This window comes from Acromyrmex echinatior, chromosome 13, assembly GCF_024713525.1.
Source record: "Acromyrmex echinatior isolate Ae372 chromosome 13, ASM2471352v2, whole genome shotgun sequence".
Taxonomy (NCBI): Eukaryota; Metazoa; Arthropoda; class Insecta; order Hymenoptera; family Formicidae; genus Acromyrmex; species Acromyrmex echinatior.
The window spans coordinates 2,752,542-2,768,101 of NC_141864.1; the positions used below are offsets into that span (position 1 = coordinate 2,752,542).

Here is a 15,560-nt window from a genome sequence, read left to right on the forward strand (position 1 = left end):
CGCGACGCAACAATTAGATCATGGCTGTGAGGGGGTTCTCGGGGAGAGGGGAAATATTTGCACGTCGCGATCGAGAACGCAGAAACGTGCGCCTATCAGCGCTCCAACGGATACGGAGCCAATTAGATTCACCAGAGCATCGATGAGATGCTGTGATTCGTTGACGTGACATTTCTGTAGCGTTCTATCCATCTTACTCGCATCTGTTTTTTCGTTGGGGTTGTTTAGGATTGTTGAGCACAATTGAGGAATGTTTTTTCCTGGGGCACACGATAATGTTCAGAATGTTCGGATACGTCTAAATTTGAAGCCATTATTAATTAAATTTTTTGAAATTACGCAAAATTCATAAATGAATTAAGCGAATTGTCATGATCCTCCGATTAATAAAACTGAAACACTCCGCAATTCTGTGTATATCTATTTCAAATATATTTTGCAGTATGATTCAGTATGATTCAGATGTGCATTCTATAATTATTTTATATGACTAATAACGCAGCTTATATATATGCTATTTTTTAGGAGAAACAATCAACACAATTAAACGTCGTTCTATCCTTCTTTTGATATTCATCTTTTGATAACAAAGATAGAATGACACTAGTGTCGACTGTGGGTGTTTGGAGAAATGCTATTAGCACTATTTGCATTATTTTATCTTCATTGTTCATTAAATGTAAAACGGATGAAGGATAAAATGAACAAATAGCGTTAATAGCGTCTTTTCTCTCCAAATATACCCTGTGTTTCTTAAATCCTGTTTCTACGATGCTAGAATCGACATATATACTGGACGAAACATGCGGTGAAATCTCTTTGATCGTTTATCTTAATAGATCTAGAAAGAGTAAGGTAAATGTTTGGGCACAGAACTTTCTTTCTATTATTGGTCAAATTACATGTTTCAGGAGAGGAAGGACAGTAGTATATTCTTTAAAGTCAAGAGCCATCGCAAAGGTATTAACTAATAAAGCAGGGAGCACAGACTCTTAGGATCATTCCACACAACTTGCATAGCCGTATAAACATATGCATAAATAAAAGCATCCAATCGTATTTTGTCTTTATGATAGAAATGTGATTGGATAATTTTTTTTATGCATATGGTTATATGACTATGCAAGTTTATGTGGAATGGTCCTTACATAACACATATTACGTAATGCGTAAGGAAATGTACCAATCAAAATTCTTCATTTCCTTTCTTTCCATGAAATAAAGAACTCTGATTGGTGTAAAAATCTGTGCTTCCCGCTTATGGGTATATCCACACAACTTGCATATAAATATATGCATATAAAAAATTACTCAATCGCATTTCTCTTATAAAATTGCACGTAAAATGTGATTGGATAATTTTCGTTATGCATATGTTTATGCGGCAATGCAAGTTTGTGTGAATATATTCTTACGCTGCAAGTAAAAGAAGCCTAATTTGCTGGATTCATACTGGATCCGATCGTCGTACGACGTTCTGCAACCAAACAGAAAGCAGAACTTTATTTCGTATTGGGTGCATTCAGAACGACAACCACTGAGCGCTCAATGAGTTCTTTCATCTGATTGACATATTCCATTAGATTCTAAAATAAATCAATCAGATAAAAAAACTCACTGAGCTTTCAATGAGCGGTTGTCATTCTGAATGCACCCATTGATTATACAAAGCAAAATACTGTTTTTTTATTAGTTGCAGAGTACGACTCACGTCAGATCTAGAGTCCCCAGAATAGCAGTCTGGCCATCCCTCCATCTTCTCTTGTGATTGGCGTATCCACACAATGGCAGTACCAATCAAGAACGCACATATATTCATATCACCAATTACCATAAGAGCAAACACACATTTCGGATACGCACGCCATTTTTAGGATATGGCCAGACTCTGGTTTCTAGGAACTCTAGTTGAATCCAATGTGAATCCAGCAATTGGCTGCGTTCAACGGATTCAATAGTTGAGTGAGCGCTTGCTACTATTGGTATATTCTTTTAGATCATCCAATCAGCATTTTAAATTTGGAAGAATATATCAGCGAACAGGAGAATTGTAATTGATTGGTTCTTACATTCTGATCCGATCTAAACCCTCGATGGAAACTAAATCATTGCTTGAGATTAAAATCTGCAGTACACAATGCTTGTTTTCCTGCTGGATTGCTAGTTGGATTAGCTGTCATATTAGCTGCGGTGCTAGTATTAAAAATCAAGCATCGTGTGTCGCAGGTTTAATAATGGACTATGGATTCCGGCCTACGGATGCTTTCTATTTGATGACATAAGTTGACACATGTCTATCTTTGACTACGTTTACATGGCTGAAATTATTGGGTCATCTAAAAAGTATCCGCAGTACTTTGTCACTAGATATATGACCATCAACACACATCTAGTGACAAAAAACCGCGGATACTATTTAGATGACCCAATATATGTATATAGAAAATTACTCAATCGCATTTCTCTTATAAAGTTGCACGTAAAATGTGATTGAATAATTTTCTTTATGCACACATTTATGCAGCTATGCAAAGCGTGAATATACCTTTAATATTACGACAATAAGTCCATGTATCATGCATTTAAGTAAAAGTATAATATATTTTCACGATGCATTTAAATGGAATAGATGAAAAATATCGGACCAATCACAAACTGGGGAGAAGGTGGCCAAGGGACTTATTACGATTCTTGAAACGAGGTAAAAATTACGAAAATGATCGAATTTATTAGAATATTTCAAATTTCATTGGTTAACATCTAGTGTTTGTTCATTTTTGTAATTTTTACTTTGTAATACCCGTATATTCATAGTCCTTCCTTATTTTAAAGATGGAGGAAGCTTCCATGAAGGATTTCTCGATTCTCTAAGGCCTCCTTGTTTCATAAATGGATTTCAAGTCCGCCTTCTCAAGTCCGTCTTCGAAGGAAGGAATATTTTAGGAATTTTAATTTTACCTACTGAGCGTAGCATGTCATAATATTGTATTATATTGTATCAATGATGGTCAACACCAGTGACCAAAAACCGCGGATACTTTTTAGATGACCCAATATATGCATCGTGAATTACGAATAATAAAGATTATAAAGGCATTGTTGATTAAATAGGTCGCGATTAAGCATTTTGCAACAATAATGGACAAAAATAAAACTAATAGCGAATTTGATTCGACGCACTCATTGCGCACTGAAGCATATTAAAACCGCCGTACATACACAAAATAACGTAAATATATGTTTATAAATAAACATTGAATTAAATTGATTAAATTGTGAAATACGCACATTTTATTGTACTGTTAGATAAAATATGTATTTTATAATCAAAATATTTGCATTTTATTTTTATACTCAAATTAAATTAGTGTATAACGGCTTTAATATGCAGTGCTTCCAATCGAATTCGCCATAATGCTTATTGTACGCAGAAGGAGAAAATGCTTTTAGAGGAGTTTATTTCCGAAAATAAACTATCAAAAATAATTATCGATGCGTCAGACTTAAATTAAAAGCTATCGAAAGTAAAAAGACCGGTGTGACGAATTAAATTTGGAGATTTGCTTGGTTATGAAGGCTACATTTTCTCCTCAAGGAAATTCGTAACCTCTCTTGAGAAAAGGAAGTTAATAAAGCTTCTTATTTGGTCAAGGAAAGTTTATGAAATGAAGAAACATGAAATGAGGAACAAGGAATCCTCATTTTTCAAGGAAGAACTATGAATATGGGTATAAGGCCGGAATCAGACTACGCATTGAAGAATGAGATTAAAAATTGAAAGATTGAAGTTTGACCAATCAGAACAAAAAAGTCAAAATTTCTTTGTCTTCATTGGTTCAATCTTTAATTTTTAATCTTAATCTTTAATGCATAGTCTGATTCCGGTCTAAAGAACTAAGAAAAGAGCTAATAAGCTCCCAGATTCTGATTGGAGAGTCTCTACGTCTGTGAAGTGAGCCTCAAAATTGGGCTTCAAGATGGAAATACATTAATGCTCGTTTTCACTAATGTAGATTAACTTTAAGGACTGCCTCGGACAAAATTTCTGTAACAGTAATCTTAAGATGTGAACTTAAGCCGATGAGCCAATCAGAATGCTTTAGATCTACGTATTCTAACAGAAATAGAAGTAGGAGTAAATTTATCTATAAGACGAATTTCAATCAGTCAAATTCACCTTATTATAAGATTATGGAGAAGTTATTACTGTTATTTCTATTTCCGTTAGATTACGTAGACCTAAAGTAATAATCTGATTGGCTCGTCGGCTTAAGTTTACGTCTTACGGTTATTGTTGCAGAATCATGTGTGGCAGCTCTTATCTCGGTTCAACTTACTCTTTGTCTTTTTTTAATTAAGATTAAAAAGTGAGCAAATTTACTAAAACAATTTACTACATTCCAAAATGTTTCAATATAATATAGTAGACATATAGAATATACGATAGACATATAGAATATTCGAGTACAATTTTTCTCGAACAGGATGTTTTAGAATGTAACCTATGTGTTGAACAATAACAGCGTTTGATAAGATGTTCATTTTGCAATTATATTTGAAGTTTTCTTCGCTAATTCAAGACAAGAACACTCCTCTAGATCTAAAAGCATAATCCAATCGGCGCAAATGAAACTTCCAGCAGTTGCAAAATAAATACAAAAAATGTTGTGTTGAACGCGACCAATAAAATTATAAATATTTGAATGGATTTGTTGGAAAAATTTCAAAAAGGATTTCAAAAAGCCGCGTTTTCGTAGCCATTTCGAAGTGGTAGGTGCGTTCGGCATTGCAAATCGAAGTCCGTTTGTTCTTTTACTTCGAAAATCGTTTGGCAACTTGTATCTTTCTGCTACATGTCATCTCATCTGCGTTTGGTATTAACATTTCTAGAGCCAATCGAGCTGCTTGATTCATTCCGGATTCGAAGACTGAGCTCACAGAGCTAATGCAGATTTTCGCGCCTAAATTAAATTCATAACTTGTATATTTATGATAATATATTCAACTGATTCATTAACACATACAGCAAAACACATCTTTTGATACTTCTATTTTACAAATAGTGTATTTGAATCGTTATAACGTCTGAGTCTACAAATGCTGAAACAAATACTATCAAATAGAAATTGATGTACATTATATATAATATTTAACGAGGAAAGTAAGTTTTTAATTCTTTTCCTCTTTATGAATTTGAGATTACGTATTTGAAAGCAAAGAATTTGCTAGTTAATTTTTAGATCAAAGTTTATGTTGCACATATAGAATGAAATAAAATCATACTGTATTAATATATTAAAGATTCTAACGAATATAAATCAAGTGATATAACTTATAAATTGCTGAAATTTATTTTGCAATGTAGTATTTTCTTTTAAGAAAACACATATGAATCTGCTACATTCATGTGTAACATAATCTATTTTTAGTATATAAGACTATTATCAGTTTCTAGTAAAGCGAAAGACATTTTCAATTAATAGGATATTTTTTATTATTCATAAAAATAAACAATTTCCTTTTATAATCTAATCTTAAAGGACAATTTACAGCTCTGTAACGTTCGGAATTAATTCTTGGCACTCGGATTGCTCGAAGATCACGTGATTCAAGCTATCGCCATCTGCTAGCTCGCATCTCAGATACTCAGATTTACATTGCCGAACGCACCTAGTCACGTGACCATCGGTCGTGCGCGATATGAGTGCGCGATCGGCACGGAAACGAGGACGGCGAGGAACGGTAGCGCGTGCGCCGGAAGATTTCGGCTCGTGAGATGCATCATTTCTGACCAATGAAAATCGGCGTACCGCGTTTCACATCTTCAACACTGGCGTTCACCGGCGCTCAGGTGCTTCCGGTACCGAGCAGATTGATGCGCCCGTCTGTGTCTCTACGACGCCTTCGTTCGTGTATTCGTGTATCGCCAAGTTCCTCTAGCGGTGCTCTGCCTCTGCGCGCATTTGCTGACACAGTGCCGTCGATACCACTACACAGTACAAGTACAAGCCGCGTAAACGACGATACATACGAAATCGCGAACTGTTTTTATAATTAATATCACGAACTTACGCCACTTACGGGCTCTGTGTCTGTGGCGTTCGCTCGATCGCTCGAGGCATCACCGACCCTCGCAAAATCGTTCGCGACACCGTCGGCTTCCCGCGCGATAAGCAACCGCTGCCGGTCGTGGTGCCGAGGTGCCCCCCCGATAGCTGCGTCCCCGCTGTGTGCCGCACGCGAGTCCGCCTGAAATCAGGTAAGTCCACCCCCCACGCTGAACGCTTTATTGTTGCCATCAATGCCATCATTGCGATCGCCGAGGCCATCGTCGCGATGATTGCTCGCTCCATCGCTTCCTCGTGCTCGATGCGAGGGAAGACGCACGCCTTCGACGGAATGGAATCGCGTCATCTCGAGACCGTGCCCGTCGGCTATCTCAGCCACGCCGTCGCGATCCGCCCCGTCCGATGGACTCTCGACAGTCTCGACGTCGCGTCCCGTCCGTGTTGGCGTGTTTCCCGTACGCGGTACAGGTCATCGGGAAACATCGCCATGCTTGCGCGAGCGACCGGGCGCGACCGCGCGCTCTTTCTCTCTCTCTCTCTCTCTCTCTCTCTCTCTCTCTCTCTCTCTCTCTCTTTCTCTTTATCTCTTTCATATCGCATCCGTGCTCTCATCGGCGTGCTCTCTCTTTCCCGCGCCTCTTCCTCGTCCCTTTTTTTGTTTCATCCTGCTCCACGGACTCCCGGACGGGGATGTGCGAGGAAATGGACTCTCCGTTCGGAGTTGAGAAACACGTGCTTTGCAGAATACGCCAAGTATCCTCGGCGCGGTTTAGGATCGAGGTATGGAGAGAGACAAAGAGACCTTGAGGGGGGAGGGGAGAGGGGAAGAAGAGAAGAAGAGAAGAAGAGAGGAAGAGAAGTGATGGCATGCGAAAATTTTGCCATGCGCTTCGCTGAGCTACGCGCGTCGCCAATCCCTTTGTGTTTGCCGCATGTATCGCTCCGATTATTTGCGCGCTGCGTAACGAGACTGGATTTTCGGGAGAGCTCGAGGGATTAAGCCCTCGCGAGGTCGCCGGCGATGATTCCAAAATCCAAGGGCATATCCTTCCCCCCCCCTCTCTCGTCCTCCCCCTCCCATGGATTTTACATGCAAGGGAAAATACAACCTCGTGTATACCTGGGATTCGGAGAATCGAAGAAGATGCTCGAAGATTCTGGATGGGTCAACGCGTGAAAATCACCGTAATATTTTCTACGTGGAAAATAATTCAGCGCAGTAGTATAGGCATTGAATAAATCAGCCAGTAATTTAAATCCGATTAGAAATGAAATCATAAAATATTCATGAGTTATAAAATATAGTACATTTATATAGAACATTGACTATGCTATAATGAATGTGTGCGTGCGTTTAATATTTAACATATTCTCGGAATATCTGCGACGACAATGCCTCAAACGATGAAATTTGATTTCTTTCGTTTTAATAACATTCATTTTTATATCGTTAAATTACACATATTAATTACATTTTTAAACAAATTTTATAAATTTATTTCTCATAATTGAGATGCATAATGAAAGAGATATTTATATTTGATTATCCGTTATAATAAGAATGCCACGTGTTTTCTTAGAAATATTATTCGCTTGATACATGTTCTGTGAGAGATATTATATTATTAATATATTATAATTTAATTAGCTTTATAAACATTTAAATTAAATTTAATAAACATAAGTTTAATTGTATTTTCAAATAAATATTTGAAATTTAATATTATACAATACTTTTGATCTATTTAATTAAATATTGTACTGAAACATAAAAAAAAACTTTATAATACATTTGAATATTATAAATTATATTAAATTATATTTAAAAATGTATTAAAAAATACTCTGTTCACAAATCTAATAATTTTCTTTTTAATCCACAATTTTATGTTATAATTATACCACGTGCTTTTTCTCTCTCTAATAAAGATGTATTTTTCTTTGTTTCAGATATCTGCCTTAATAATTTTAAGATTTTACATTTGAACGTTTAGTTTGCTGTTTCCAGCGAAAAAATATTCTAGAAGTTAAAAAGTAAGAAGATGGTCATGGAGGCATCTCCCTCTCCGCAGAGTGTCGGTCGTGAGTTCGTCCGACAGTATTATACATTGCTGAATCAGGCGCCTGCCCATCTCCACAGGTAATGTTGTCTAAGCTATATTTTTCCAATTTAATTTATGCCGTAGATTTTTTGTCTATTGTAACAAGCTCAAATTTTATTCAAGGAATAACAATAATTTAATAATAAACAATAATAAAAATAAATAAATAAAAAAAAATAAGATCAAAATAAATAATAGTAAACAGACATTGGTGCCTTTCAACTATTGCACATAAGTCTCCTCTAACATTTTCTCTCATAATATTTAAAATTTTTTTGATTATATAAAACACGCGTCGCAAGAAACATGTGTGTTTAGCGAGTTTATATTTCAACCTCTTATGACTCTGATCATATATGGAATAATATATTACCATCCTAGGGTGCTTTCTCATAACAATCGGAATTTCGGAAAGCGGAATCTCGAAAAAATAATCCAATCCAAATAATAAGACCAATCATAATCATTCGTTTGTACAACATGCTAAATTTAAATGATTGATTGATCGTATGATTTCTAAGATTCTGTTTTCCAAAATTCCGACTGTCATGGAGAAGCATCTTAAGAATCAGAATCGAATCCGGGATCTGTCAACTATAGGTCTATTCGTTTTGCTTGAAATCACAAAAATTTTAAATGAGATAAATATATATTCGATTGTTGAGAGAGAAAGCGAAAATCCTGAACGCAAAAAGTGCAAGTAATACGAACAAATGTTTTAAGTCAATTGCTCCTCATGGAGCAACGCGTTATTCCCTGTAGGAATATTTTTCGAACGCCGCAATAATTGTAAATTTTACGATTAGGTTCTACAATCAGCATTCTTCCTTCGTGCACGGCGGATTGGATTCTAATCGAGAGTGTACCCCGGCGATCGGTCAAAAACAAATACATCAGAAGATTCAACAACTGAATTTTCGCGATTGCCATGCCAAAATAAGCCAAGTTGATTCTCAGCTTACTCTTGAAAATGGGGTTGTTGTCCAGGTAAATTACATCAATTTTAAGATGAGAATTTAACATTAGCACCAGAAACGATGATATGATTACAATTGTATTTTATTTTTTAATAGAATATAATAATAGAAATTTAATATGTATTAAAATATTGCATATATCTTCACGAAGCATCATTAATTTTTTAACACCACTCACTTTTTAAATAATATTTATATAGCCTTTAATTTACTTAAAATATCATATTTTTATGAAACCTAGCATATGATGATTTTAATAAACATGTAATTATTACTTACAAGTAATTACATATTCATGTTTTATTGTCATATAGGTATCCGGAGAACTGTCTAACGCCGGACAACCAATGCGTCGATTCACTCAGACTTTCGTATTGGCTGTGCAAGCACCCAAAACTTATTATGTGCACAATGATATCTTCCGTTATCAAGACTTGATATTCCCCGATGAGGATGAAGCTGATGTAAGTGCTGGAGATAGTGGTGAGAGTGGTGAAAGAGAAGTGGAGGAAATTGGTCGATCTGAACCTGAGGAAGATGAACATCAAACTCAGGCACAGCAACTGTCGACTCCTGCTCAAGCTACTGAGCAGCAAGCTCAACCACCTCTCATTCCGACTCAGCAACCTCCGCTGCAGCAACAGCAGCCGATGTATTACGCTGCGCCACCCCAACCACATGTTAGTATAACAAATATAAAAATGTAAAAGGAAGTCAGATAGTATCGGACAGTTTATGTTTTTCCAAAATTTCATTTTTTGGATAACAAAAACTACGTATAGTATACATAAAAGTATATGAAACGTTATTCTTGTATCAAAGCACCCTTATAATTTTTTTTCTTAATGTAGAAATACCTTTTTTACATTTTTAAAAATCATCATTTTTAAATTTTTACATTTTTTAAAGATCATATTTTTTTGGTTTTTTTTTTAAATTAGAAGACGACATTGGACAGAAATATTTATAAAAAAAAATAAAAACTTTTATTGAAAAGTTCCTATAGTATTATCTGTGCATGATTTTAATGTTATCTCTTGCTTCAGTAGCTTTTAATCTATTTCCTAATATACTTTTTGAAACAGAATATCGCTTTCTCGCCTCTATCATCATTTCCTTATCTCTTACTTTCTTAACAACTTACATTTTCTTCTTCTCTTTGCCTCGTTCTCCATATTCACTTAGAATAAAACATAGTTTGTCAAAGGCAAGTCTAAGGCTATCTGATATCACTTAAATTACATTCACTGAAAAAACAATTTATGAAACGAAATAAAACAAGAAAGATTTTAAACACACAATTTAAAGAATATATGCTTGTATTGTGAATTAAAAATGAAATTTGACTTACAATGTGACTGATTGCTAAAGTTAACTTTGTGCTAGTATAAACAAACAGCTACAAATAAAATACAAAACAACTCACAAACAATACTATCCCTATTCTTAATATGGAGAGGTCTTGGTTCTCACAAATAGATTTGCCAGTGTCTTGATAAATGCCATATGCGTCTAAAATTATGAACAATTCTTATCCGATACCATCCGATCTTCTATTGCATTGTCGAAAAATTAAGGTTTTTTAACTAGGTGCGCCTTCTGGCCAAATATTAATGGGCACTGAGTGTCGCATAAAAAAAAACAAATTTATTATTTAGGAATCATAATAATTGAATAAATAATTGAATAATATTCATAAAAGAAAGTAAAATATATTTATAATAAATATAATAATAAAATTTAACGTTAAATGAAGAATACCGAAGGTCGGTAATAAAAAAAGACTTGCATTATCAATGATTTTTCAGAAAAACAAGTTTTGCGACACTCAGTGCCGCGGCGCGCCCGATTAAAGGTTAAATTTGCAAACATATTGCATAATGCAAACAGTTTTTTCTATATGCTCAGATTTAAATTAGCAAAGAATTAAATTTTCCAGATTTTATAATTTATTATGGGTTATGCAATTTTCTATTTTTTGTTTTTACTGGTAAGGTTCATCCGGTGATACAGCAAGTATTAAACGGAACGGTGCACGAGGAGGTAATCAATCAACAAGCGCCACAGCAGCAGCAGCAACAGCAGCAGCAGCAGCAGCAGCAGCAACAACAACAACAACAACCGCCGCCACCGCCTCCTGCACAGCAACATCCATATATAGCTGAACCAGCTGCTCAATCTCAGTTTGTACAGGAGGCAGAGCTCAGCAATGGCGAGCAGCCACAACAGCAAAGTGAGAACGAGCCACAGGCCCAGACAGAGGAGAGAAATGAGCAGCCTGAGACAGAAGCATTTACTGCATCCGCACAAGAGACCGAACCCGAACATCAGGTATCCAGCGCTACTGTCAACAGCAGCGGACCCAAAACGTATGCTAATTTGGTAAAGTCTTTCCCAAGCGGTCCTACTGGTGCTACTAGTCCTCAAGCTCCTAAATTATCCATATCTCCGGTAAGTTTCATTTGGCATAATGTCATTTATAATATATATGATATGAAGAAGAGATGAATAAATTTCTTTTTCTTTCTCGCAGCCACCTATGACGAATCTACGTCTGGACGATAGGTCGCCATTACATCCTACAAATAACGGACCGACATCTATGTCTGTATCCAATAATGTATCTACAGTTCAGCAACAGGCGCATCGAGTGGGCGGAAATCAACCACCGCAACAACAGCAGCATCCTCAGCAGCAACGCGTTCCGAGAGGAGGATTAGTTCAAAGAGGTAAAAAGAACTGGGAACTAGTACAAAGGGGACTAATACAAAGGGGAAAAGGTAAAAAAAAAGAAGATAAGATAACTTAGGAGGCAGAATATAAACTTCCATGTTTAAAATAATATGGAAATGAGTTCTTTTAGCCGCACATTCCTATAAATCTTGATTATTTTTATATTAATTATTTTTTAATTATCTTAATTACTTAATTTCTCATTTTCTTTTTTTTTTAAATAGGATTTTGTTTTGCACATAATTACATGTAATTATCTATCTTAGATGGAGAACGTCGTGGCACAAGACCGGGACAGTACAGCGACGCTCATCAACTTTTCCTGGGCAACTTACCACACAACGCCTCTGAAAATGATTTGCGTCAAGTATTCGAACGTTATGGTAGAGTTGCTGAGTTACGCGTGCATAGTAAATCGAATGACAGATGTAAACCGCAAGGAAACAATACCGCTCGAGTACCTAATTATGGATTTATCACGTTCGAGGATCAACAGGTTGTGACTAAGGTGTTAAATTCCTTGGTAAGTTTGCCTCCTAGATATATATCATCTCGTTTAATAAAGATAGAACTTGTTGCTTTTATTATGATCATTTCAGCCCATTTATTATCCTGACGAGAGTGGACAAAAATTGAACGTAGAGGAAAAGAAGGTGAGACCCAGGCCCATGTTGGATGGTAGTGGTGGCAGATTGAACTCCGGCGATGGTGGCATGCGCTCCATGGGTGGTCAACAACAACAACAACAACAACAACGTGGACCAGGTAATTTCTAGATTATTCTTCTTCAATTTATTAATTTTCTCAGTAAAATTTTTTTATTTACCACTTTATTATTGATTTAATTCAGGTGGACCCGGAGGCGTAATGAGAGGTGGACAGCACGGTGCACGGGGTGGCCGTGGAGGTTTTTCACGAGGTGGTGACGGCGGTAGGGGTGGCGGCATGCGACAGCCAGGCAATCCGAGTAATCCCGGCTACCAAAATCGTCGCTAATACCGGCCATACTACGCCACAGCCTCCTTCTAATTTCGTCTATACTGAATAAAGTCACCGGTACCATCATACATCTGCCATCTTCATTTCAAGAAGCGGAATCCAGGACTATTTCATATGTCTCACGACCTCATCACTGACGCCAATCTCATGCTAAACGTCGCTTGCAACGTTCGTCAAGCAACAGCAACAACCGATATTAGCTGACGTAGCTCAAAAAAGAATCATACGAAATATGAGCTCGAACATGGATGACGTGCCAATCGAAATCTCGACCGAGGATCACTTCTCACACGAGACTTTGAGCTTAGTGGTGTGTGTATCTGAAATCATCGGTCAGACGATGATCATTGGTTCGAATTCGTCCTTCGTACATCGACAATCGGGCAATCCCGTAGAACTTTGCGACGCGAAGTACTCGTACGCAATCATAGACACATACATACACATACACGCGCAACCGTGCGACAAGAAGAGCATACAGGAGAACGTTGTCGGAGTGTGGCAAATTTTAGTGCGGAAAAAGGCAACGGAACGTGATCTGAAATCGGGGAAATTGTGTCGAAACTCTTTGTGAGGCGGTTTCAGAGTAGTGCGCAACATTCGTCACTCCGCGCGTTTCCTCCGGCTCGCCAAATCGCAGGACGAAAAGGCAGCGGAGCGAATTCCAGTGCACACACACACCACATAACTAAGCGAGGGGCGACCAAGCGAGAGCGAAGCGAATGAAGGAGTGTCGTTGTGACATGCATAAATCTCATACGCTTTTGAGTCGACTCATCAACCGCTAACGAAAACGTCCCGTTGCCCCAAGTGAAGAATCAGCGTAGATAAAAATCGCACAGAACAAATCCCGACGAAACGACTACAGGATCCCAAGACTGTGTCCCGGTTGCACGCGGCAGAAAAAAAATAAAAAGAAAGGCGACAGTTTCTTCTCTTCTACGATCTTCTCCTTTATTTATATTACCGATCATCGATTGATCGGTACCGATCGTAGACAGGACAATGCTTTTAAACTGCAGTAACTGGTTTCGCCATTTTCCCTTGCTCCATCCGCATACAAGTAAACAATCCTGGCCGCGTCTCGTTACAGTTCGGAACTTTTTGTTCGTGCCTATCTTATTCCTGGTCTTACCTTCCTTCCCTATCCCTTTTCTTCTAGAAACACTTTCTGCGCTACTCTGTCCTCTTTCCTAGACTCTTTCTAGCATCTACCTCCCTCTCCCTTCACGTACATACTTATTATTACTTTCGTTTAGGTAAAGTTAATAAGGATCGCGCACGCGCATGGTCTGACGTTGTATCGCCCGATCGCTAAATTATCAGTTGCATGACAGCGTTTTCACGAGGGTCAATAATGTCTTCTGGTAATCACAGAATTCGTACTACGCCAAGCATTAAATGTGAGCATTAAAACCATACATACAGTACGAAAATGCGTCCAGCGTAGCGACAGAACATTTTCGTTCTATGTGAGCAACAACTTTTTCGGAATATGATGCACCAATTTCTCTCGGGACAATATTATCTGTTCACATTTTTTTGACGAAGTACATTCATATGTCGTAGACTGCTTAGAGTATGAAGTGAAACAAGAGTTCTAGTCAGCAACGCTCACAAGCAATGCACGAGAAGGATCCTGTGATTATTAGAGATTGGGCGATGCGTCTCTCCTGGCCTATCAGCCTTCATTCCTTTATGAAACTAACGGAATTTTGGAAACGAATGGTCTGAAATCCGCGCGATACTGTAGTAGAAAGTAACGTCAAGCAAATTTTTAATTTTTCCTTTTTATGTTTTGATGAAGAAAGAACATTAAAAATTTGCATTTGACAATAAGTAGTGAGAAAGAGAAAGAGACCGATGAAGAGAGAGAGAGAGAGAGAGAGAGAGAGCATGAGAGAAAGAAAGTTTGTATTCTTCATCGTCGTGATCAAGATCATCGTGGAGATTGTTAACGTAGATCACGCACGAGCGCGATATATCCGCAGTAGTTTGTAATTGAAAAGAAAAAAGTAAAAAAAAACTCGTCGCGATGCCCCGCGTCTGGGACACGGCGACCGCGCCTCCTCTTCGGGGGCTCCGCCTCGTTTAACGTTACATTTTTTTAAGCGTACACTCTAGGGATTAATATTCGTCATGTAGTATTATATGCGATGTTAGTGTCTCGTTTAACAAGACTCGGGACAGTGACGACATAACGATGACGATGACAGACTGATAAATGACAATGATATAATGACAATGGCGGCGATGATAACGCGGCCGCTCTGACGCAGACGCGGACAAAGGGATAGGTTTCGCGTAGCTGCGATTTGCTTTTTTTCGGAAAGTAGTTAAAAACAAATAAAAAAGGACGAGTAAAACCAACGAGCATCTCAAACATGCGTTCTCGTTGGATATATAATATCTCGCAATTCTTAAGCCTATCTTTCCGTTATAGGTATTATAAAAAAAAGCGCTACGTAGGAAGTAATGAAGGTTCGATCCATTTTTATCCTACTTCTTTATAAGTTAGTTTAGTAACGCGTGGAAACGTTTTCCGGAATTTCGGTAGTTATCACGTAATTGGCATACTTTAATATTGTTAAAAAAAAGACGAAAAAAAAAAAGAAAAATTGGTCATTAAATCTGAACTAGAAATATACAGGATGGAGCACTCAACTTTATCACTTCTCTCT

The 15,560-nt window shown here is 37.4% G+C and overlaps 1 protein-coding gene across 1 annotated transcript; it reads left to right on the forward strand.

Moving 5' to 3' along the window:
• The first annotated feature begins 5,831 nt into the window (after nucleotides 1-5,831).
• On the forward strand, nucleotides 5,832-15,497 carry rin (ras GTPase-activating protein-binding protein 2). The gene is made up of 9 exons (XM_011070354.2): nucleotides 5,832-6,259; nucleotides 8,019-8,208; nucleotides 8,977-9,157; nucleotides 9,462-9,827; nucleotides 11,143-11,598; nucleotides 11,681-11,876; nucleotides 12,147-12,403; nucleotides 12,480-12,645; nucleotides 12,731-15,497. The coding sequence occupies exons 2-9, from the start codon at nucleotides 8,111-8,113 to the stop codon at nucleotides 12,874-12,876; spliced, it is 1,866 nt and encodes a 621-aa protein (XP_011068656.1). The 5' UTR covers nucleotides 5,832-6,259; nucleotides 8,019-8,110; the 3' UTR covers nucleotides 12,877-15,497.
• The last annotated feature ends 63 nt before the right edge of the window (nucleotides 15,498-15,560 follow it).